Consider the following 27,221-nt stretch of genomic DNA (forward strand, 5'->3'; position numbering starts at 1 on the left):
ATACCTTTTCATAATTTTTATTATTATGGGTACATGATAGTCATGTGTATTTTTAGGGTACATGTGATGTTTCAATATAGGCATGCAATGTGCGATAATTACATCAGGGTAATTGGGGTATCCATCGTCTCAAGCATCTATCATTTCTTTGTGTTAGAAACATCCCTTCTGGTTTTTTTTTTTTTTTAATTCTTTTATTTTAAAATATACAATATATTCTGTTCTTTCATTTTTAAATATACAATGTTATGTTGACTATAGTCACCCTGTTGTGCTATCAAATAATGTATTGTATTTATTCTAACTATATTTTTACACCTATTAACTATCCCCATTTTATTCACCCCTTCCCTGCTACCCTTCCCAGCCTCTGGTAACCATCATTCTATTCTCTATCTTCATGAGTTTAATAGTTTTAATTTTAGCTTCCATATATAAGTTAGCACATGTGAAATTTGTGCAGCTGTGTCTGGCTTACTTCACTTAAGAAAATTACCTTTACCGATTCTCTCATTGATGGACACTTAGGTTGATTCCAAATCTTGGCTACTGTGAATAGTGCTGCAATAAACACGGGAGTGCAGATATCTCTTCGATATACCGATTTCCTTTCATTGGGGTATATATCTAGCAGTGGAATTGCTAGCTCTATCTTCAGTCTTTTGAGTAACCACCACACCATCGTCCACAGAGGCTGTACTAATTTGCATTCCCACCAACAGCGTACAAGCATTCCCCTTTCTCCACATCCTCTCCAGCATTCGTTATTGCCTGTCTTTTGGATAAAAGCCATTTTAACTAGGGTGAGACGATATCTCACTATAGTTTTGATTTACATTTTTTTCTGGTGATTAATGTTGTTGAACATTTTTTCATATACCTGTAGGCCATCTGTATGTCTTCTTTTGAAAAATGTCTATTCAGATCTTTTGTCCATTTTTAATTAGATTTGATTTTTCCTATTGAGTTGTTTGAACACCTTATATATTCTGCTTATTAATCACTTGTCAGATGGGTAGTTTGCAAATATGCTCTCCCATTCTGAGTAAAAGCTTTCTTTTTAAATTTGAGACATCTTCATAGTTTCATATACCATTTTCTACATACATAAAACTGGCCTTTCACTTTTCCATGTACTAATACTGTATATTAGTCAAAGAGAAAATTATATATCCACAAGGAATTCAAATCAAAATTAAAATTAATCAAATGTTTGTAAAAGAAAAAACTAAATTTATTAATCCATAAATTGTATTAATTCTTCTATATTTCAACATAATATTTTATTTAATCAGCTGAGTTTTTAAGATAGAATTTATAGACTATTCTTTCCAGCACTAGGGTCCTATAAAATATTTAAGTATATGCTTTTCAAATTAATGTTAAGAAATAAAGTACAATAAAACAATATATTGGCAATTCATACCATTACTCAAAGCCTAATTCTGTCTTCTTATGTAGTGATTATGTTTATAGTAGCTCATTTCATATTTCAAATTTCACAGTTGTTATAGAAATGAAGAGGCAATCAAACATTATTAAATGTGATATAATAAGAATATCAAATGTACCACAATGAATAACCATAAAATGTGTTTTCAACTTTTAATTGGTTGATTTCAAATATACAAAAAGTAAGCATATAGTATAATGAATCACCATCTATCCATCACCTGGCCCCAGCAATGACTCACCATGACCATTCCTGCCCCAACCTCAACCCCATCCACTCCCCTACTTCTCTATATTTTGAAGCAAATCTAAAACAAGTAAACTCAATATTACAAAATGATTTCTTTTTTTTTTTTTTTTTTTTTTTTTTTGAGACGGAGTCTCGCTCTGTCGCCCCCCGGGCTGGAGTGCAGTGGCCGCATCTCAGCTCACTGCAAGCTCCGCCTCCCAGGTTTATGCCATTCTCCTGCCTCAGCCTCCCGAGTAGCTGGGACTACAGGCGCCCGCCACCTCGCCCGGCTAGTTTTTTGTATTTTTTAGTAGAGACGGGGTTTCACCGGGTTAGCCAGGATGGTCTCGATCTCCTGACCTCGTGATCCGCCCGTCTCGGCCTCCCAAAGTGCTGGGATTACAGGCTTGAGCCACCGTGCCCGGCCGATTTCTTTTTTTATAGGACTGCATTTATGAAAGAGAAATACACTTTTAAATGGCAAATAGGAATTTTTGTCTTATTATTCAAGATGCCTATTCCATTTAATGTGTTGCCTTTAGTAGGCTATCACAGCCAAGAAAATGCTTCTTAGTAATTGAAAAGTAACACGGCTACTAAAGGAGAAAATTCTCCCAGGCAAAATGAATATCTGATAGCATATATTTGGTCATCAATTTCCTAAACACCATTAGGAGAGTCACCATTCAGAAAGAATATTACCTCTTTTCCAGCTCCTACTCATTAGGATGGTCCATCTTCCACCAACAATCTTTATTGCCCTGTCCTAGACCTCATAGCAACTGCTCTTTGATACTAGGCCCTACTCCTTCCCATTGGGTGGGTCCGAGAAGGAGAGAGGAAAGAAGGAAACAGATTTCTCCACCCACCACTCTCACTTTACCCCTGCACTCCTGACACAGCTCTGCTGCCAGGTATCAAGGGGAATACATCAAACCCTCATCCCCACTCTTCAAGCTTCTCTCTCATTTTCATGGCTTCTCCTCTACTTTGCCCTAGAAGAATCCTAGCTCCTCTGAGAAGAATTTTCACACAGGAAAAATGTATGACTATTCATCTGAGAATGTAAATAAATGTTATCTCCCATAAATGCAAAGTCCCTTTGTCAGCAACCATGGAATCTAAGCAAAAGAGAAAGATGGGAAGTGATGAGGAGCTTGGCCCCCTCACTCTCTCTTTCCTCTTAAGTAACTGTGAGGAGCCTCATCACTCTACCAGCTCCCCTGGGCTCATGGATAACAGCACCTGCAAAGCCCTAATTAGATGTTATACTATCTTAACTTCCCTGTTGAGGTAAATCTGATATTTGACTTTCAGATTGAAACTTTCAAAAACATTTAGGAACACATTACTTACATCAGTAGGCCATGTGAGGAAATTAATACAACTGTGCTGAATACACAATCACTTAAATACTCAAGTTTCAACACACTCTGAGCTGAGTATGCTTCTAGGAGCTGGTCTGAGAACCTACCTACCACATGTTACGGTTGCTATGGAAAAATGTGATCCATATTTAAAAAATCAGCTTCTCTCTAATCATCATCCTCAATTCATATCACCTTAACAAAAAAAATTTGCCATCAAAGATCTCTTTCTTTGAGTGCCTTGTCTTTCTATAATAAAGGATTCTACAAGCATGTATATGAGAGCTTCTTTGTTTACTATCTCCAATAGGGAATATTCTTTCCTCAAATGCCTGTGTAGCCCATAGAGGAAAGGGGAGAAGCAAGAGACATACTATGAATGAGAGAATAACATCATGTACCAACCCCAGTGAAATACATGGCATAGTAACCGTTAGCTAAAACACAGCAAGATTTTACACTTTATATGGTCAACAAATAACAAAAAACATAAAACAAGATTTCCTTTTATGAATTATTTCCTACAAAATCACCACAAATTTCCAGAATTAGTAATATTACAATATGCAAGGTCAACTACAAGAAGCCCCAAAGAAATTGTGCTTATAGCACAGCCTGAAGACCACATGCCCAGTAAGAATGCAAGTTTCCAGAGTTTCGTATGCATCTGGTTTTTCACTTAGTTCAGCAAACTTAAACTTTAAAACTGACATGAAAGTTCTATTACAATTTATTGCAGACATAGATGAAGAAAATTAAGGATAGCATTTTAACTAGAACAGCACTGAAAATCAAAAAACTATGAAGGCAAGTCTATCAAAAAGTTATGCTTGCCTTTTGCAATCATAGGGAATATCCCAGTATACTGACATCAGAAAAAATGTCATCTTCCCTAAGTCAGCCATGTATTCTTCAAAAGGAAAGAAAGAAACCAGAACACTGTAAAAGCCTAGTGACGGGCACCAAGCTGGAGGTGCATTTCACAAGGCCCTACTTCCACCACACAGAGCTTTCACCATAGGCTGCACTTAATATGCAGCCCAATCCAATGATGGAAAGTTGCAGCTAGCAGTTGTTCATGCCAGCCTCCATAACTGTATTATTATTAAAGTGAATACTTTTTGGACAATGAACAAATATAGGATACAGATGCTGGGTGCAGATTATCACCTTCTCCTGAATATAAAAATAAACAACTGAAGGGAGAAAAGAAATCCACTTTCCCCAACATCCAGAGACACATAGCTACCCACTTCCCAGAAGTCAAGGCAAAAATAAACACATGAACAAAGAATACGAATAGAAGAACACACAGGGTTTCATAAATCTCAACCTCCTTTAAGGAGGAAGTCTACTGAGGTAAAAAGACAGGAAGTAAAAAGGTAACTGGGACAATATAGCCATCTGTTCAACTCACTGCAATAGATTTAATCCCTAAGCCAAAATATATTTACTGACAGTATACCATGTGCTAAGCAGATACACCTAAAAGACAGTCAAATTTTATATTTGTTTTACTGTTTAGCTATTAGATGAAATTCAAATAATATTTGTTTTCTTAATCCATACATACTCAATTCCAATGTCAAAATGTCTTAGCAATTTTCTCTAACTTAGGAGAACTGTAAGTATTTTCACAAGTTGGATTTTACTGTAAAAATAATAAGGCAGAAGGACATCACTTAATAATTACAAATTTTAACAATTTATAAAAGAAATGTCATATGCCGAAACATTTAAAATTGTTACTTAAAAATATTAATTCTTAATGCACCTGACTACCCAAACATAACTAGACTCTAACTAAGGCTTACAGTTACAATTAATTCAGAAATGGAAAAAAGAATAAATGCTGCTAAATTCAACTTGAGAAAGAAATAGTGTTCAGTGAAAGAAAAAACTCCACTGCCAGCGCTCCACATCTGTGTGAAACACAATGGAAAAGCCAGCTCTCTCCTCAAGAGTGAGAATTAAAAACAGATCGCTGCAGCCTGGGGAAAGGAAGCCCCTTCGGAAACGACCCTCCAATGACTCCTCACCAGTGTGGACATTTTCCTGGTGTCTTTTCAGGGCATCCTTGCTCTTCAGCCTCTTTCCACAGCTGTCAGCCTTGCACACAAACCTGGCATCCCCCCGGCAAGTCTCCTGGTGCTGCTCAAAACTACAAGACAACCAGCAAAGCGGAACAGGGAGAAGAAATGGTGAAGACATACCTACAAAACTCTAACATCAGCAAGATTTTGTAATACATGCTCCCTAGTAGAGTTTTGGGGTCATTCCATGCATTACCTATGCAGGTAAGAAGAAAAGCATTTAAATTCTGTAGGTATGTGAAACTGAATTACTAAGAAGCATGAAAGTGTGCATGCAAAAAATGACCCACAATTATATAACAGCCATTTCATAACTCAGACACAAAACCTCGATGCTGAACTGAAGGAAGAATTGCAAACAGAGCACTGAAAACTTCGCGAAGACTCCTTCAGACTGCTTTTCGCTGTGCACTGAAGAACACTAAAGGGAAATAGGAAAAAGAGAAAGAAAAAAAAAACAAAAACTGGAACTCTAAGACAAAAACGAAACTATGCTAACTCTGAATAAAGTCACGTTCGTGATCCTTTTTTTCATTCTGTCTTCTGCTTTTTAAAATTTTTAGTAGTACCTTATTTAACTCTAAGCTCCTGCTCAGCAGGGTGTCTTTTGTATAAAAATATAATACAAAACGCAATAAAAGCAAACTAGAATGAAACTTAACATCTATTTATTTAAAAGCATATAGCCCTTGCTTGTTTTCTTAAGAATATACAATAGAACTTCTAAATATGTAGTATCCTGCTATTATAAGTTCTGATACTCTGAACATTTAGAAAGTTTTAAGCACAATTTTTCATCTCAATTTTTATAAGCAAAAGTTGATGCATATAATATTTATAGTCTTAGTATGAAATGTAGCATATTTCAGAATTTTAGTTCAATGAAACACAAAAATGTAACATTAAAGCCTATGTTAAAGATTTCCTGCTCATAAGTAAGGTGACATTCTGTTAAAATGAGAAGCTAAGGTTGGAGAAAGGAAGTAAATGGCAGGATGGCAGCACATAAGAGAAGAGAAAAAGACATATGTTGATGAGATGGGACAATTTATATTACTTTCATATTGGAAGTCATTGGCTTCAACAAAATGATAGTCTACAGTTGTATCCAACATGTAAATATGCTTTTAAATTACTTAAATTCAATTATCTGATTAAAATTAAAAACTTTAATGAGTAAAAAAAAAATAAAACTTTACAAATGCATGTACCTACTTTCTCACTTTTAATAATTTCTGATCCTGTAAAATATTTAAATAAAGATAATTTTATGTTGTTAATATAAATTGTTAAAATAAAAAAGGGTACAGAGCTATGTGTGGGATCATCTAATTCATCATATTGTTATATCTGGGACCTATGCATCTTTAAATTATTCTTCCAAAGTTGCTCTCAAACAAACAGTGCTTCCCAAAATGTCCAGGAATTCTTTATACTTTGAACTCCCCCCATTTCTTAAACTTTTATTTTAACAGATTCCAGAAGCAATATAAAATGTAGACAACTAAAAGTCTGTTACCTCGAAGAAGTAACTAAATTAGGCATATCTGAATTTCAGATTAAACCAGTAAGTTTGATATGTAATGGCAAATTATTAAATGGACAAAATTAATTACCATAAACAGTGTTTATGTGTTAAAATTCATAATTTGAATATTTCAAAAATCAACATACTATACCAAGAAAAGATGAGTTAATGACAATACCAATGTGAAATGCTTAATCTCTCACTCACACATAAACATGCGCGTGCACGCGTGCATACAAACACACACACACAGGTTAAAAACTATAAGTTAAGCCAAGTGGAATAAACTGTGTTAGTTTATAATTTTAAAGATATTCTTTAATATACGCACTGTCTTTGCAAAGCCTGCTTAACTGGGAATTTCTTCCCACAGTTCTTGCACTTAAATTCTTTCTCCTCTGTGGGTTTCTGATGTAATGTCTGAAGATGCTCAGCAAGAATATCCTCACTGGTAAAACTCGATTCACATTGAGGACAAGCATAGTCCTCTTTACAGCCAAGGTGATCTGCACATTTACAAGGAAGCATATTCATGAGACAAAAATTCAGAGCCAAGAAATGCTAAGTTTTGCTCTCATTTTAAATTAATTAATTAATTGTGCTTAAGGATACTATATGAGTAAATTCTTATTATCACTACAAATATTAATAGTATTGGCCACAAAAAAAATAATAGCAAGTGTTACTAGAGAGAAATACATTATTTTCAAAATCACTTGTCTTTCAGCAAATTAATACAAAGTCAAATTCCTTATGTAATTCATCCTATAATGTTAACTTTTCATATCAAAATGTTAAATTAGAAAACAAAAGCTATTCCTGAAATTGGTCATTTTTAGCTCATTTTTACCTTCACAAGGAGAAAAATCCAACTGAGGCAAACTATATTGAATTACCAAGGGGAATCTCACATACGTGTGAAAAAAGACCAAGCTCATAAAAACAGTGCTGATTAAGCTAGTAGAGTGGGTCAGGCTATACGGTCCCATATAGACTGGTGCAGGTCTGACCAAATTTCTCAGTGTGCTATTTAAGTAACACATTTGTTTCTGATTATGAAATAAAATTAGATTTAGAAAATGTAGAAAATAAAAAGCACCAATAATCCCATCATGAAGAAACAACTGTCATAATATTACTGGTAAGCCTGACTTGCCGTTAGTGCATACATATTCTATGTGCAGTCTAAGAAGAGGTAAATTTAGGATCATACTTTATATACAATTTTATATGTTTCCCCACTTAACACCTTCTCAAGTCAAATGTTGGCGTTTTTTTAAACTTAAAGTACCACAATTTATTTAACCAAACTCTTCATTGTTAGACATTTGGCTGGCTTCTTTGTTTCTTTTGCTGAGTTTGATTTTGTTTTGTTTCTTTGCTTTTCTAAATAAAACTAAGAATTCTAAAATAAAAATAGCCACAATACAAGTGCTTGGTTCATACAATTCTGTTTAACTTTCTGTTGATTCTTTTTACAAAGATAATGAAAACTGGTACTTTAATAACTAAAGCAGAAATCAGGGCAGTAATAGGTAAGTAGACGACTTATTTTTAAATTAAAATAATGGACAAAATAACTTGCCCTGAGGACAACAGAGAAAAAATAAAATACAAAAACAAAGAAAACACAGAATAATATAGAAATAATTCCCATCACCCAAAATACGATATTCCAAATAGCATAATGCATATAAGCCTATCCTTATCTTCCCCTTAAATAATTCAACTAAAATAAAGAAACAGAAGCATAAGCTGGCAATGGTGACAGAATGTTCACACTTTCTCAGCCAATAATATGCAGGTAGAACAGAAAAAGTACAGGAAAAGCATACTACCACTTTGACTAATGAAACCAGTATCACTTCTGAAGTGGCTTTGCTCCACAAAATGCAAAAGTACCGTATAGTAAGTATCAGCCTGCTATGGTCTGAATGTTCATAAATCCCCAAAATTCATATGTTGAAACTTAAACCCCAATGGAATTGTATTAAGAGGTGGGGCCTTTAGGAGGTGATTAGGTTATGAGCACCCTGTCCTCATGGATGGGCTTAATGCCCTTGTAAAAGAAGCCCAAGAGAGCTTGTTTGTCCCTTCTGTCACATGAGGACATAGCTGGAAGGTGCTATCTAATTAGAAATGAGCCATGAGCCCTCCCCAGACACCAAATCTGCTGGCACCTTGACAGACTTCCTAGGCTCCAGAAATGTGAGCAATAAATTTCTGCTGCTTACCAAGTATCTAGTCTAAAGTATTTTGTTATAACAGCCTGAAAGGATTAAGATGAGGCCTATTACAAAATGTGAATACCTACAGCATCATTCACATATCCCTTAAATTTCTCTTAGGAGTAAAACACAATAACATAGAAACAAGGCCAATAAGAATTGATTATTCCCTGGCAGTTAACAAGCAAGTGGCTGCAGTATAGACTGAGGAAGGTGTGACCTACGGTCACTGAAAGTTTTTGGGAATGACACTAGGGCGACCTAGCAATCCTCCAGGCTTCTGTGATCAGAACAGAAAGAGATGCCAAGAAGCTGTAGGTTCCCAAAAGATCCCAAACAAGAGGAATCAATCCCCTTTGGATCCAGCAAGCTCTCTCGTGTACCTCACTTCCACACTCACCTTTTCCCATATGCAGATGAGAAAGTAAAGTCTCAGAAAGTCAGCAACTTGCCCAACGTTACAAGACTGATTAGTGGCAGAGCTAGGGCAAGACTACAAAAATCCTCATTACTCATTATCCCAACGTGCCAGTGAGAGCAGTGAGAGCAGTGAGAGCCAGGAGCTGCCCCAGCAATACAGCCCTGCCTACAGCCTAGGCAGTCCTATAGGGTACCTTCATCACCCACCCCCAACATACTTTTCCTGTGGTAAGAAAGATGAGCCCACCACAGGATACCCTCTGAGAATAATTTTGACAAAAACTAACTTTATTTGAGAATGTCATATTACAAGGCAACTATAATTCAACCACAGTTTAAACTACATTTTTTCTACAACTTTTCTTCTCCCAGATCACCAATTAAAGATGCAATACCTTTTCTGCCTGCTGTTGATTGTCTTCTAGAATTTTCAACTTCCCCTTCTTTGATGACTGTCATAATTTGCTGTTCTTCCTCATCAGCCTCCATGTCACTATCCAGGTAGCCAATCAGAAGCTCCGTGTCTGTTTCTATATCTTCAACTGCCAAATAGAAAATGTTTTCTCCTTCCTGAAACAAATTTTTTTAAATGCTGAACCATTCATTTGTTTCTGATAGTAATTAAGAAATAATTTTAGGACACATTAATAGAGTACTATGTGTGCATGAAAAGTTATTATTACTTTTTTTAAATTTCTAGTTGATCTAGGTGCTGAAAAAGGCAGGTGGCAATATTCAGTTACCTGGCAAATAAAATACAAATACATATGACAAAAGGGTAGTGACATTTATACATGTCAAATGAAATATGGATAATTATGTCCAGTTTTCAAAGTGAATTTTGCATCACTAACTGGCCTTATGCAAGCAACACTTTGTGGTAGCCTATAAATGCAGTTGTCATGCAACAGTGTTATTTACACATGCAGACAGAGAGCAATGAGATATCAATGATTTCGTTATTATTAACACTAACACAAAACTTAAAAAAAAAAAAAAAAAAAAGTCTTTCAAGTTCTAACACAAACACAAACCAGAGGAAGTGTAAATAAGTTCATTCCCTGAAAGAATTTACTGAAACCTGGTCCTGATTTAGAAAAAATACTAGACATCTGGGAAGTTCAAGGTGTTGACGGAGCCATCATGTGTACCTCACCTCTTTGGTCTCTCTAAATCTCACTGAAATGACAGACACGAGAAGAAGAAAAAAAAAAACAAACAAGATCCACCATCAACATATCAAGATATTTTAGAAAGTCCTGGAAAACAGAAATCAGACATAGTCAAAATAATAGATAACTAATGCAGAGGAAACTTCGACCAATAACAGACACAGAAGAGGAATGCTACAAAGGACCTTCTTTCCAAGGAAACTCCAGAGAAACTTCACACGCGGAATCAACTGATACGAAAACCATGCTGGGCCTTGGGCCAATCACCAGGGAAGCCAGAACTGAGGCTGTAAAGCGGGCTGTCCCCAGGAGAAAGCACCCAGAATTGCTCTCTTTTACATAGTTAAGGATTTGTTCTGGGAGGGTTCCTAGTGAGGCTGCTGAATATAAAGAAAAGCAAAACAGAGACTGAATTTATTTAACCTTCACAGTGGCAAAGGCAGGAAAGGACAAAGAAAATAAGCTCCACCAATGAATGAAATTCAATAAAGCACAGAGCACAGAACAAAGTCTTCTTTCCTTTTGCAATATCATAGCACTTATGTTTAAAAGGAGGAGGAGGAAGACAAAGGAGAAGTGAGAGGGGAAGGAAGAAGAGAGGGGAGGAAGGAGAGTGTATGCATGTATATATTTATGTATATATGTAAACACAATTAGAACTTTCATGAAAAATTGCAAAGACATGAATCAAATTGTTTACACAGCTATTTTGAGGATGGGAGAGGGGCCATATTCAACATTGTTTTAGTTTGGGAGGACTTTTTTGAATAATAAGCATAGACTACTTTATAATTTTAAAACAATATATATTAGAAAATTTCATGGAAGAGACAGAAATTATGATCATATTCATCCAATACTATGGAAGGAAGACTTGATTCAAAATTTCAAAGCACTGAAGCAAATCTAATCATGAGCTATACATAATTTATAGACATTCCTATAACATTTGAACACTCTTGAAAGTTTTTAAATTTTATATATCCAAAAACATTAAAAATGTTATTTCTAGTTAAGATCACTGAATTAACTTCTATACAATTGGTACTCTTAGTGCAACAAAAACAAACAAGCAAAAAATATACAGACACTAAGCAAGAGGTCTCTTTAACTCAAAAGCAGTATTTTCCAGGTCTTTATTAGATGAGTTTTTAACTGTTCGGGTAACTCACTCACCTAATAAAGACTTCAGAATGCAATAATAAATCTTAGTGTTTATCTGATCAACATCCACGAAAGTTAATTGAACCATCATCCTAGTATATTAGTGATTAATTTTGTGATGGTTTTGATAGCACCAAGTAAAGATAATAATTTTTAATTTTAAAACACGATACGATTAACTTAAACTAATAATAGGATATGGCACGTCTGTTTAGAGGCTCTGTAATAAAAGAAAACGTTCATATACCAGCTAAAACTTTAATTTCATGAAAGTAATGGCAGCATTACAGGCTCCACAGGACCAGCTGCATGCTTTTTCTCTGTTTGCCAAAAAATGTGATATAAAGAGGAATATAGTTACAGGTATTACTTCAATGTATTTATTTAATGCAGATGTCTGGATATCTCTGTACATACAATTCCAATCACTGTGCAGACCAACAGTCTCTGTCCTTTCATTTGCTACCCCAATACTATTAAAAAGTATCCTCTCAAATCACTTCCTTACATACACTGCACTAATTTTTAATCATCCTACAAATCCTGCAACTCTTTGTGGTGTTGTTCTCCTCCCTGCACACCTCAGATTGACAAGGCCCGCCACATTCCTAATTTCTGGAGCCATTTTGTCCACCTGGAGGCTCATCCCAGGCCTAATCTCCTTCCCTTTGGCAGGAAGGATTTAGAGTTGCTACAGTTTGGGTGTTTGTGCCCACAAACCTCATGTTGAAATGTGATCCCCAATGCTAGAGGTGGGGCCTGATGGGAGGTGTTTGGGTCAGGGGGACAAGCCTCTCATACATGGCTTGGTGCCATTCTCAGGGTAATGAATGAGTTCTTCCTCTATTACCTCCCCAGAGAGCTGATTATTAGAAAGAGTCTGGCACCCTCCTTATCCCCTCTTTGACCACAACACATATTGGTTTCACTTTACCTTCCACCATGAGTGGAAGGAGCCTGAAGCCATCACCAGAAGCAGATGCTGGCACCATACTTCAGTACAAGCCTATAGAACTGTGAGCCAAATACTCATTTTTTTAATACATTACCCAGTGTCAGGTACTCCTTTATAGCAACACAAATGAACTAAGACAAGAATGTTGCCCCAATGCTCTGGGACTCAGTATCAGCTTCCTGTTGTCATGTTGTTGTTAGCCTAGCAATAACCTTGTGGTTCAGATTTGATCACTGGTTTAATATTCTCATCCTGAGATTAATTCTCCTTACTACATCTATCATTTCGGGTCTTAGGTCATTCCCTTGAGCACAGTACCTCCTGGACTCCTTGTATATACACTTAAGATTAGCCACCTTCCTGTGACTCTGCCTAGGGGCTAAGATCCTGCTTGTGATTCAAGTCACTGGCTCCAGGTGATTTTATTAAAAACACTTAGAAACTTGTTCAACATCAACGCTTGCTGAAAAGCAAATATTCCCCAGCCATCGATTTTCAGAGCATTATAATTTGAATACAACATATTTATAGAATGAATGGTTTTACAATTGTTATTCATCTCTTGTATCACTGCCTATTGTTCTGAATTTTTTGTCTTTTTTTAGTCTCAATTCATTTTGCTTTATTTTATTTGCACGTTGTTTTTCGGCCAATTACTTCTACTGCATGCTGTGTGTAATATCAAAAAGTCACCACAGCCTAAAGGCCCAAAAATATAAGTTGAAAAAAAAGTCAAATCTCTAACAATTGGTTTTAAAACATTTATCAAATGTCATTTTAATTTTTAAAAATGTATGTAAATCAATATGCCCCAAAAAGAAAAAAATATGTAAACAAAGGTGTTAACAGGGCTGTTTCTAATGGAGGAAATCGTGAGGACTTTGTACAGTCATCTTCTGCTACTCTACATTTTATAATTTTTCTAGAATTAATTAATTAATTTTATTTATTACTTTTATAGTAACAGATAATAATGGATAATTAATAAATCCTGTTCCTTGATACCAGGAAGCTGTACTACATGGCGACCAAAGAGAGCAGGGCTTTGGGCTGCTCAGGGTTCAAAATCTCACTCTAGATTGACTAGCTATGGGACTGAGCAAACAGCCTAATCTCCCAAATCACGAATTTTCTCATTTGTAAGACGGAGACAATAGTAGTGCCTATCTCATAGGATGGCTGTGAAGATTAAATTTGGTAATATTTGCAAAGTCTAGCCAGGTGCCCTACAAGCTGAAAGCATTCATGAGTGACAGCTACCATCATTACTATTTAACAAAAACTTGAATGCCAGTGGTTAACATATTCATTTTGTTTCCAAAGTCTGTTTCAACCAAACTATCACACAAAGTTGCTTTTACCATGCTGCTTTTGATTACATTTCCTTTGGCCAAAATGCTCTCAGTCAAAATATAATCCAGCTCCACTGCCTGCCTAGCAGAGCTCTGAAATGCTCTGCCCTGGATCTCCTGTTGTCATGCTCTCTTCCCCTGTTAACATGTTAAAGTGTTGCTCTGGTTTGGACCTCAGATACCAATCACTTGTCTGAACCATGTGTCCAACCATGAAGTCTGCCTGCAATTGAGGGGTTTCCAAGGATAGGGATTATTCAGTGCTAAAACTGAGAGAGTCCTGGGCAAACTAGGATAGTTGGATACCCTAACTACACCCATCATGCTCTCCATAATCACATTCTTAACCCCACTTAAGATTTCCTAACAACAATATTGACTGGGTCTACCTCTTTCACCATCTCTAGGTCCAGATCCGGATTCTCAATATTTAGGGCCAGTCATATTCTCAGATACAACTCCAACACCCTACCAAGTGAACTCCCATCATCTGAATTTTCATGTCATTCTCTTATTCCCAAATCTCCTTCAGATGTACCTGCTCCTTTTCTTCCATCCAACTAGTACACTTCTCAGAAAACATAGAGCTAATTCCTACCTTAATACAACTGCAAAGATGCCACTTGGCCCCTTTGCTATAACTCCTCCACATCCTCTGAGGCACAGCTCACTTTCACCCTCCTTTGAGAAACTTTCTCTAATCTACTAAATTCATGTAGGAACTTTTAATTAGGAGTTCTCTATATCAGTTGCCTTAACTTCAATTGGACACATCATTTACTTCTGTGGTTTTTGTCACTTAATTCATGTGATCAATGAATTTCTAATATGTGTTGCTCTTACCTCCCCAAAAGATGATTTTCTCAAGTGGACAAGAATTATCAAGTATAAGCTAATCTCATAATACTTGCTCAATATTTTTTTAAATAATAGGTAGTAAAATAGTTGTGCCAGAAGAAAAACAACACATAAGCTTACACAATTTTTCCTTTATTTATTTACAGCTGGGAGGCTATTAAAATAATCCAGGTCATACATAGTGGTGACTCAAGAGGACTGTAGCAGTGAGTAGTGGAGGCAGTGGGAAGTAATCATTCTGAGCATGCTTTGAAGGGAAAGCAGATGCCATTTCCTGATAGATTGTATATGGAGTGTGAGAGAGGAAGGGTCAAGGATGAGTCCAAGGTAATGAAGTTTTCTCTGAAGCATTCACAGATGTTGCTATATTTAATAATGATTCTTCTTACAGAATCGAAACAAAACACTATGAATTTTTGCTTTAAATCTATCTCTTCTCTGTATATATAAATATAATTTCACGTGGACCTTCACTAAGGTACCCTGGAATATTAGTCAATTCGGTCATTTACTATCCTTCAACAAATCTTCAAAGGAGTCATTCATAATCCCCAACCAAAAAAAATTATTTTAGATGATAAATTGACTCACAAAGCCCTTCCTTCGGACAATGAATGCATTCTGATAAGAAAAGGAGAGAGTAGAATTTTGCTTCTTTGAATAAACCTGAAAAACAATACCAGTGGCTTAGATTGTATCAGACTGGTCATTTTGGTAACATCATATAATATGGAATTCAGATTTGCTGGCAAACACACACACAAAAGCTTCTCCAAATATGATAGTTGTCATGATTTTCAAAAAATCTTTTGTAATAAAGATAAGCAAATCCAGAAGAAAAAGCAATAACCTGGCTAGGATGCTTCAGTAGAAAAGTCAGAGGTAGTGCCATGTGGTGTGGCCATTACAGAGCTTTCTCTGGAGGCAAGGGCACCGCCAAACTTCTTATGCATCAAATTAATCATTGCTAAATTCAGAATGTTTAGAAGGGCAGTCATATAAATACAGTGATATTCAAATAACATTTCAACTGTCATGAATTTTGAATGGTTTACTTTATGTAAATGGTCTTAAACAACGCTATAAGAAAAAAACTATTATCATCAGTATCTCATCTCACACTAGTAACCTAATTCTTAGATTCCCAAGGTATCTCAGTGCACTGGGTGGGAAGTTCCATCACAGAAAATCAATCCGTGGGTAAGAGAATCCAAGCTCCTATGCCAAGGGTTAATAGCAAGGCCTGAGGGAAAGCACTGGAGAAGCCAGCCAGATGGTAGGCTTTGGAACCCGATTAGGAATCAGTACAGCCCTCAATGTCCTCATTGTAAAATAGAAAATACAACGCCCCTAGACTTATTAGTGCTTTGGAATGGATTCTACTGCAAATGTCTGCTAATTACATGGTTAAGAACACTTAGAAGAAATAATAGTATCCCTCATTTATATAGTACTTTGCAGTTTTTAGTTTTTCATGTACTTTATCTCATCTTACCTTCATGGAACCCTTGGAGATATGGATGGAAATGTCCAGTACACTGGATAGATACTGGCTTGGGAGTCAGATAGACTTGAATTTGTATCCTAGTATATAACTTAGTAGATACAGATCTTTAGGCAAGGTTATCTTAACTTCCCTTAGTCAAGCTTTCCTCACCTATAAAGTGGGTTCAATAGTATCTACTTTAAAGAATTGTTTTGAGGATTAATACAGAATATGTAAAGTACACCTGGCAGATAGGAAATGGTTAGCATCAAGGTCTGTCTCCAATAGGAACTTCTCCAAAGGAGACCCTCCAACACAACTGCATTTTACGTATGGGAAAACTGAGGCTCAGAGATGAAAAATAAAGTGTAAAGATCTCACAAACAGTAAATTCTAGAGCCAATCTAGAACCTGAGGCCAGGACTAGCATCATGAGAACTAGAATAATCAGGTCAGGAATTAAGTAGAATTAGTTATGAAATTATGCAACTATAATTTTAACTGCACTAGATAAAATATTTTCCAAATGAGTCTAAAATAATCCAATGCATTTAAGGGCTGAAGGGAATTTGGCCCCATATAATTTTTTATTCTTTCTCTTTAATTCAGCGACTTACAAAATTATTCTTTTTTGGTCAAGCACTGGGCTCAAAACATATAGTTTACTTTGTGGCCTCAGTCTCCAGTACAGGAGAAGCTTACATTCCACTACCTAGCTACATCTGATATTAACATATTCTTGGAGTAGTTCCTTATATGTGGCATATAACAGGAAGAACACTTAAGACTATCTTCTGGCTTTGGCTTGGCCACTCTGAGGCTCTGTCACCTCGGGGCAGCCTCTTATCATCAGAACTCTTAGTTTATCTGCAAAATGATGGAGTTGGACTTTATAATCTCATCCTTTCTAGAGCTAGACTCAATTGCAAGTGAAATAAACTCATCTTTGGGGAGTCTAGTTAATGAATTTAAAAGGCAAAGTACATATACAGGTTGATCTGATTACTGCTTTCCCTCTCAGACCTCACCCTACTAAAACAAAGCATGGTATGGAATTAAGAGAAATACTTAACTAGGATTCCTATGAAAAGCTGGAATACACAACCTTGTAAGGTTGAGAGGCCCATTCTCCAAAATTACATAGAGTAACATAAGCCATGCTTTGATAAGATTTTATCAATGTGACTACTTCTGTATTGTGGTAATGGTTAGGACCAAATGAACTCAAGATGCGTTCCAGTCTAATTATTTCTGCTTCTATCACTACACAGAAACATTTACTCCTAGATATCTAGGAGATAAATCTAATTTTCAAATTCTCTATGACCCTTCCACATCCGGCATTATGTGTATACCTCAACTTTCTCTGATAATTTGCCCTTTGTCTCTTCTCAAGTGCCATGCCTCACTAGCATAAATCTATCCTAATGAACTCATACATCTGAGGTTCAGTTCTGCTATTTCAAAACAGTAAAAGTCTCTTGTTTCACAAGGAAATACTAGTCCCCACTGTGTGCAAATAAATACAACTCCAGGAGAGGCCACGGGTAATTTGGTATTTCAGCTGTATCTGTATGTCGCTTAACTCAGTTTTTGTTTACTTGTTGGCAGGCTGCTATCTACATGTGGACACTGTAAGAAAAACCATGATTGTGAAATTGGCAAAGGCACAATTCATCATCGTATTGAAAAGGTAGTAAACTGTGAAAATCCACACTATCCAGCTAACATGACTAATGGGTAATCCACAGGAAAGGGAATTATCTTCAAAACAATGCAAGGGCTTACAAATGAACAATTTATACCAGTGTAGAGGGAAAAATAAGTCTCTGAACTGCTATCCAATAATCAATAGAAGTAAAAGACAAGCGATGAAGGTGCAAAAAAAGAAAACAGAATGAAACAGTAAAGATTTCATATTTAATATCCTCTCACATAAAGCTTCTTTACTAAACTCCTGAACCAGCCTGAACCTGTGTATCAATATGTCTATAGCGCTCAACCTACAAAGCTGACAAACATCAAGAAAAAAAATCATTTCCACATTAAAATTCACAAAATGTATCTATAATCCAACAATAAAACCAAAAGTCTTTGAAATAAGACATAAATGTAATAGACCATAGGATTCCTGTTTATTCACTCTTCTCGCAGTAAGAGGACTTTCCCAACTTGCCATGTGACACAGAAAGTTACCTTTGGGGTGTGGGTATTATGAGTGTGGCCAGGTGACTTGCACTGACTGATGAAATGTGAACAGAAGCAAAGTGAACCGCGTCCAAGTGAAAGCTTTAAAAATCATCACATTTTGGCCACTGCTCTCTTTCCCCTTTGCCAGGAAAACACATGTCCCTGATAAGGGTTGTATCTTCAGAAGCCATGTGGAGCCAAGCTGTGGACAGAGCCATAGCCTCTGGCAGCCTATACTTTTATCAGCAAGAAATAAACCTCTGCTGCTATAAACCACTAAGAGTTTAGGGTTGTTCATTGGAGCAGTCTTCTGAGCAAAAACTGACTAAAGCAAAATAATATTCTTAAAAATTTTTTTATTTGAAAATAAGAAGCAAGTGACTTGAAATCAAGGAAAATAATGTGAGGCAGAAAATGACAGTTGTATTTAAAACAAAGAAGAGGGCAGGACATACTGATTTCATGTTCAGAGTTGCATTAATCAGGCCCTATAAGAAAAATGAAGTTTCAAAGAACTGCAAATAAAATCTTGTTTGCTAGTCATAACTTATAATCAGTCATACAGTGAGGAAACAGTTTAATATGATTCCTAAAAACAGAATACTATACTAAACAAAAAAATCAAATCTATAAGCAAAGAATATCAATCACAAATTACTAACATATGTGTGTATGTATACACATATTTTTCTCTGAGGGGCTCAAGCAGAGATAGTAATGTTTGAACCATCTCATGACACAAATCTGATATCATGGAGAAAAGAATCAACAGAAAAGAACATAAAATAAACAGAAGAAGTCGCTACTTTTTCTTGTGATGTGAGCTTGGGTAGCAGTGGCTTTTGAAAGAAAAATATATACACTTCACCTCTTTTATTAAAAATAAGTTATCAATATTGACAAACCATGAAAGTGTTGCATCAGATAGTGCTGCGGAGGAGAGGGCAGCCATTTTATACACAAATGATTAGAGGGCAGATATGTTCTTATTGCAAATTTGCTTTATTTACATCAGAAGCGCTTTTAACTGACCTCCCCTTAATTGGGTCCTAAACTTAACTGACACTCTGCATACCACAAAATCTACTGAATGATGCCCCACGCGAAGTCTTCTCAATTAGGAAGCTGCTGTCTTCTTGTTTGCCCACACATTCTGTTCCTACCACCTGACTGTCAGGCATGCTTCTCACAGTCCCACACATTCATTCCTACACCTGTTCAAAACACTGAGGACAAGTTACTGTAATCATATAATTTAACTACATTTTAAATAAAGACAGCTGAGTAAGAAAAATTCAATTGTTTCTAAGAAAATCAACTGAACGTGTTGAAAAGTCTTACAGATATGTCTATAAAAGAAATGGTCAAATTATATGAGGCAAAACAATTATAAAAGATAGAGGAAAATCACAACTCTAGAAAGACTCTGAACTTAGATTGCTTTGCAAGAGTCTACTTATACTACTTTAAAAAGAGTAAAACTGGATATTGAGTGGTTATGAAAAAATATGACAGCCAATGCTAATGAGAGAACCTATACTTAGAACCAAGAAAGCTTTGGTCGTAAATCAGTACATCGACAAATAAAGATAGATTTATAAAACTTAAGGTAAAATAAAATGTGTGAAGTATCAAGTCTATGACGCCATACTGGGGCCAACTTTTATCAACTTAATATGAATCGGTCCATATCACATCAGAAAAGAGAGTGTCAACTAAATTATTATATAAGCAGGTCTGAGGAACAGGCCCCCCATACATGCTTCCTAACCATCTGTGCTGTTCCTATCAGAGTCTTTTCCATGTTCATCTGTATTTATTTAGCTGAATCCCCAACCGGGTTGGAAGCTCCGTGGGGAAGGGATTATACACCCAAATTCTATTAGTCCATTTTCACACTGCTATGAAGAAATACCTGAGACTAGGATTATTGTAAAGGAAAAAGGTTTAATTAACTCACAGTTCTGCATGGCTGGGGAGACCTCAGCAAACTTACAATCATGGTAGAAGGCACCTCTTCTGGGGGAAGGGGAGATAATTAGTGCCCAACAAATGAGGAAGCCCCTTATAAAACCATCAGATCATGTGAGAACTAAATCACTGTCATGAGAACAGGGTAGGGAAACTGTCCCCATGATTCAATTATCTCTACCTGATCCCTCCAATGATACATGAGGATTATGGGAACTATGATTCAAGATGAGAGCTGGATGGGAACACAGCCAAACTTTATCACAAATAATACAAAAATTATTCCCCAAATATTCATTTATGCTATATTGCATGAGAATTAGCTAAACACAAACCTCTCCTCTTCCTGGCCTCCTCACTTCCCCATGAGCTTGTGAGCCTGCTGAGGGCAGGCACTATATCATATTGACCTTTGTGTCACCTCAGTACCTAATTTGACACTTTGCTCACTGAAGGTTATCAACAAAGTATCTGCTGAATTGAATCAAATATGAGGAAAAAATGTCATTTCCTTTTGAATTAGTAACACAGTAAAGGCAAGAATGTCATTCAGAAAGAATGAGCTACAATGGGGTTGTAGAATAAATTTCCTATTCTCAACAATTTCTTAAGAAGTCAAAAGTTGGTCAACAGTTGAGAGGGTGAGAGGGTTTCATCCAAATCTTAAAAAAAGATTAGACAAGCAACTATGCTCCCTGGAAAGAGAACCAGCATTATGCCAAGCATACCCCCATTTGACATACCAGAAACGTATTAGATAGCTGAAAGTTTATTCAACACATTTACTACAGCATATAATGTGCAGAGTATTGAATACCCACACATATAAGGCTGGTCCTTCCCCCCTCGACTTTGTATGCCCTCAGGGGAAACAGAACAAACAGGTTAAGTAACAGTACAGTAGTCCCCTTCTTATCTGCACTTTTGCTTTCTGCTATTTCAGTTAACCTTGGTCAACAGTGGTCCAAAAATATTCAATGACAAATTCCAGAAATAAACAATTCATGAGTTTTAAATTGGGTGCCATTCTGAGCAGTGTGATGAAATCTAATGCTGCCCTGCTTCATCCCACCTGGGACAGGAGTCTTCCCTTTGTTCAGTGTATCCATGCTGTAGATGCTACCCATTCATTAGTCACTTGGAAGCCTTCTTGGTTATCAGACCAACTGCCACCTGTCACAGTGTTTGTGTTCATGTAACCCTTATTCTACTTAGTAATAGCCCCAAAATGCAGAGTAGTGATGCTAGCAACTTGGATATTCCCAAAAGAAGCTGTAAAATGCTTCCTTTAAGTGAAAAGGTGAAAGTTCTTGACCTAATGAGGAAAGAAAAAAAATAATAATATGGTGAGATTGACAACATCTATGCTAAAAATGAATCTTCTACCATAACACTTCGAGGAAGGAAAAAGAAATCTATACTAGTCTTGCTGTTGCACCTCAAACTGCAAAAATTATAGCCATGGTTCATGATAAGCGCTTAGTTAAGATGGAAACGGCATTGAATTTGTGGATAAAAGACAGGAACAGAAATGTGTTCCCAGTAATTACAATCAGACTTGGTACTATCCAGTTTCAGGCATTCACTGGGGATCTTGGAACATATCCCCAAAGAAGGGGCTACAAAGTGTAAAAAGGAGGAAGATAGTTGTACAGAGTACAGAGAATGGTGGTTACAGAATTTTTTGAGGTAGTTTCACGCTGATGTTTGAAACTCACTCTGAATATGTGAAAACTAGATAAGTTCTAGACAATATAATATTAGTAGGGAATGGGCTCATTAAAATAGGGAAAACAACATTATCAAGGTCAAAACACTAAGAAAAGTAGATTTATGCTATAAAAAGCAACAAATCTAGCTTAGTTATTACAGGAAAGTTATAAACAATCAGACTAAAAAGTAGCTTCAACATGTGGAAGGACTGAAAAGTCAGGCATAGATTAAACATGGCCTATGGATTGCACATTTGAAAAAAACTAGTTGAAAGTAGCCTGTAAGAAATGTTCATTTGATCAATGTGATGGTTAATTTTATATTGCTGAATATTTGTGTGTCCCCAAATTCATATGTTGAAATCTAATTTCCCATGTAATGGCATTCAGAAGTGGGGTCTTTGGGATGTGATTAGGTCATGAGGATGGATCTCTCATGAATGGGATTAGTGCCTTAGAGAGCTCCCTTGTTCTCTTCCCCAACATGAGGTTACAGCAAAAAGACAGCTGCCTATGAAACAGGAAGCAGGCCCTCATCAGACAACTGAAACAGCGGACACCTTGATCTTGGATTTCCCAACCTCCAGAACTGTGAGGAATAAATTTCTGTAGTTTATAAGCTACCCAGCATATTCTATTTTTGTTATGGCAGCCTGAACAGACTAAGACAATGTATCAACTGGACTAGGACATGGAGTGTCCAGATATTTGGTCAAATATTATTCTGCGTGTTTCCGTGAAGTTGTATTTAGATGAAATCAACATTTATATCAGTAGACTAAGTAAAGCAGATTACCCTAAATAGTGTAGGTGGGCCTTATCCAATCAGTAGAAGGCCTGAATAAAACAAAAAGGCTGACCCTCCTCCAAGCAAGAGAATTTCAACTATCATCAAGCAAGGAATTTGGCTTTTCATGCCCTCAGACTCAAATTCAGGTATTTCTGTGTCTCAAGTCTGCCTGCCTTTGGACTGAAACTACACTATCATTTCTCCTGGCTCTCATGCCTTTAAACATGAACCAGAATTACACATGTGCTCTCCCAGTTCTTCTTCTTGACTCACCTGCATATAATCCTTCAATGTCAACAATTTTTAATTCTATGATTGTTTTCACATAACTAATTTGAAAATAGTCCTGATAAAGATAAATCATATGAAGAATTATTGAGCACTTATGAGCTCTTAGGACTTGAGCACGTAAGGTGAAGCACTTAGGACTAAGTATAACATAATGAAATAAAATACAGTACCTATTCCTGAAGAGTTTACAGTATTCTTAAAGAGTGGAAATAGCCATTAATCAACCACCAAAGAAATAAAAATAACTTGATAAATGTGAAGACAAAGAGCAACATGGTGCTATTGAAGTATATAATAGAAAACTGATGTAGTCTAGAGTTCAAATAGGAGAAACCTAGCAAAGGGAAAATATGTGTGTGTGTGTGTGCGCGCGCGCACATGACCTGTGCCTGTGTGCATGCATGTACACACATATTTGAAAGTTGTAGAATAAAGGTGATATGGTTTGGTTGTGTCCCCACCCAAATCTCATCTTGAATTCCCACATATTGTGGGAGATAACTCATAGGGACAGGTCTTTCCAGTGCTGTTCTTGTGATAACAACTAAGTCTCACAAGATTTGATGGTTTGAAAAATGGGGGTTTCCCTGCACAAGCTCTCTCTTTGCCTGCCGCCATCCATGTAGGATGTGACTTGCTCCTCCTTGCCTTCCACCATGATTGTGAGGCCTCCCCAGCCATGTGGAACTGTAAGTCAACTAAACTTCTTTTTCTTCCCAGTCTCTGGTACATGTTTATCAGCAGCATGAAAACGGACTAATACAAAAGGAAAGGAACTTGCACATTGAATAGCTGGGTAAAAGAATATAAGCTATAAAGATGAAAGAAAAAAAGTGGTTTCAGGGAAGCCAATAAAGGATGAGTTGAAAGATGGAGGTAGCTGTCCACAACACCTAATGTTGCCTTGGAGTCTAACAAAAGGAAGTCTGAAAAGCATCAAGTGGCTTTATGACAAGAACAGAACTAGTAACCTGAGACAGAACAAACAGAAGGCCAGAGGGAAGCAGAAACCAGGTTAGTGTGGGTGGCAGAATACACTGGAGGTAAGAAAATGAAGACACAGCTTATAGACAATTGAAGGAAGGAGATGATAAAGATCAAATGGAGAGAAGGGATAACCTACAAGGCAAGTGTTCATCAGAAAGAGAAACAGGTAGAAGATTTGTTCTTAAGAAAGAGGAGGGCATATTTCTCTATTCTAGGAAAAAAGAATGAGAAAGTGTGCATTTGTAAGGCAGTGTGAATGTTGATGTCAGAAGTTCAGGAATATATAAGTATTGTTTATTATCATCTTTCCTAATATTCCAAAAAAGAAAAATATATGTTTTATAATATCTTTTTAATTTTAATATATTTCCAAATGTTAACAAAGACTATTACATCTCTTCTTGGTCTTTTTGCTAAGATCAAGTATAAAGCAGGATACTTGTATTTTTCTATAGAAACATCCTCTTAAGCACTGAAAGTGTTCTCAATTCCAAATGACTTCTAACCCATGATTTCTCCTGTAAGTCTTACAGTTAGATACTTTATTAGCTTTGGTGTTAGATCAATTGTAAACATCAACACAACTCATATATTTAAAATGTACTTAAAACATATATGTATAATTGTTGTAAAATGTACAAGTATTCATCTGAATCTTCTAGATAAAAACTGATTATTATGCTCATCATCTCTCTCTGACTGAGGGAATCTAGATACCAAAACTGCATGTTTGGCTAGAGTGAAAGGCTCTGTTCCACCACTTTCAAGCTCTATATACTTGGGTTCAGTTTTTTCATCAGCAAAATGGGAATATTACTACTACTTTAGGGGTGATTGTTAGAATTAAATAAGACAATATATCTAAAGTGTTAAGCATAGTGCCAATTACTATTAGTCACATCGACTATTTTTATCATTATTATTAATAAACCCAATATAAACGGCTATGTGCCACAAAATTTATATAGAGTGAAAATCAGATGTTCTGAGGCTATTCTACCCATCTGCCTATCAAATTCACCATGCTCTGGAGGTAACTTCCAGCACCATCTCCACCAATCTACCACCAACATGCTCAGGAATTGCCATGCCTGACTTTCAGTCCAACACTAAGTCTACAGGGACTGGTTACTACAACTACCTGATTGTTATGAGGCTAGTGATACTGTTATAAGGCTAGGTTTGCTGAAGGATATATTTAAACTCTGGGGTGCCTGCTGATGCAAAATTTCAATAATTTGATAAATTTGTATGATGCATCAAAGTGATTCCATTTGAAGTCTCATTTCATAAGCATGGATAATAAAAGTTTTTTTTATGTTTGTTCTGTTTTGTTTTTACTTATTGACTGACTTTCTAGAAGTAAAACATTATCATAGAGCTTCCCTATGGGTTCTAGATGATGTCAACAGAATTAAAAATCATCAACTTTATTCAATAGCAAGGTGCAAAGTATTTCAAAGGCTTGTGATATTAATATTTTACATACAACTTACACTTTTACATACAACATAACATTATTCCAACCAATGTCATGTTGCATGTGAAATATCTGAAACAAAGCAGGTTATACTTACAAAGTTTAATATAAAAATATAAATGTTTGATAATGAACATTTTACATTTGATAAAGTAAAACACAAGCCACCTTTGGGAGGCTGAGATGGGCGGATCACGAGGTCAGGAGATCGAGACCATCCTGGCTAACACGGTGAAACCCCGTCTCTACTAAAAAACACAAAAAAACTAGCTGGGCGAGGTGACGGGCGCCTGTAGTCCCAGCTACTCAGGAGGCTGAGGTAGGAGAATGGCGTAAACCCAGGAGGCGGAGCTTGCAGTGAGCCAAGATCCAGCCACTGTACTCCAGCCTGGGCGACAGAGCGAGATTCTGTCTCAAAAAAAAAAAAAAACAAAAAAAACAAAAACAAACAAACAAACAAAAAAAAACAACAAGCCACACATAGATACATGCTATATTCCAAAGTACAGAAATGGGCATGGAATTAATTAAGTCACTGAGGGAAAGTTCTCAAAAGCCTAGTTGAGTTTACATTCTACTGCTTGGAGAAGTGTAGGGTTAATTCTCAGTAAGAATGACTATGCCCCTTTTTGTTCCTGTCTACTGTCTGCAAAACTAATAAAACAGAAATGTGTAAACCACCATAAAGTGTGCATAGCCATATCTCAAAGGACTTAATTAACCACAGGAAAAGAAACCAGAAAATGACTCTGTTTTAATCTCTGTCCACTGAGGTGAATTAAATAATATGACCATTAAGTACCAGCTTAAGAAATCACAGACACACTAGTCAAATGATTACCCATTTAATTAAGTATAATAAGACAGTATGTATAGTTTTGACATAAACTAACCATGATAATGATTCATACAATTACTTTCTAGACTTCTGTTAAACAAAGCTCCACGTGAAAGGAAAGCCCATACTCAAACTTTACAACCCCTCTTCCATTCAGCCTCTGTACCTTCCTCATGCAGTAAAGTACTGTAGATAATAGCCTACATCTCTGCTAGTAATCTTCCTTTTTCCTTCCCTCAAGCTGTCTTTTTTCAGGGAATAAGATAAAGCTTTTTATTTTATTATTTATTTGACACATAATTATACATATTCATGGGGTACATAGTGATGTTACAATACATATCATATATAGTGATCAGATCAAGATAATTAGCATATCCATCATCTCAAACATGTATCATTTCTTTGTGTTGGGAACATTCAATATCTTCCTTCTAGCTATCTGAAACTATATATTATTGTTAACTATAGTCATCCTACAATGGTATAGAATAGCAGTCCCCAACCTTTTGGCACCAGGAACAGGTTTTGTGGAAGACAATTTTTCCATGGACAGGGATTGGGTGGGGGATGGTTTTGGGATAAAACTGTTCCACCTCAGATCATCAGGCATTAGTTAGATTCTCATAAGGAACACACAACCTAGATCCCTGGCATG

At 36.3% G+C, this 27,221-nt stretch overlaps 1 protein-coding gene across 2 annotated transcripts in view; it reads right to left on the minus strand.

Annotated features, from left to right (window-relative positions):
- PRDM5 (PR/SET domain 5) overlaps window positions 1–27,221 on the minus strand; it is a 225,412-nt gene that overhangs the window by 110,049 nt on the left and 88,142 nt on the right. For both annotated transcript variants that reach the window (XM_030926048.1, XM_030926058.1), the window contains exons 4-6: window positions 9,713–9,887; window positions 7,001–7,175; window positions 5,088–5,209 (exon numbers count right to left, since the gene is read on the minus strand). In XM_030926048.1, the coding sequence (XP_030781908.1) occupies window positions 5,088–5,209; window positions 7,001–7,175; window positions 9,713–9,887 (472 nt within the window). The remainder of the gene's footprint in view (window positions 1–5,087; window positions 5,210–7,000; window positions 7,176–9,712; window positions 9,888–27,221) is intronic.

This window comes from Rhinopithecus roxellana, chromosome 2, assembly GCF_007565055.1.
Source record: "Rhinopithecus roxellana isolate Shanxi Qingling chromosome 2, ASM756505v1, whole genome shotgun sequence".
NCBI lineage: Eukaryota > Metazoa > Chordata > Mammalia > Primates > Cercopithecidae > Rhinopithecus > Rhinopithecus roxellana.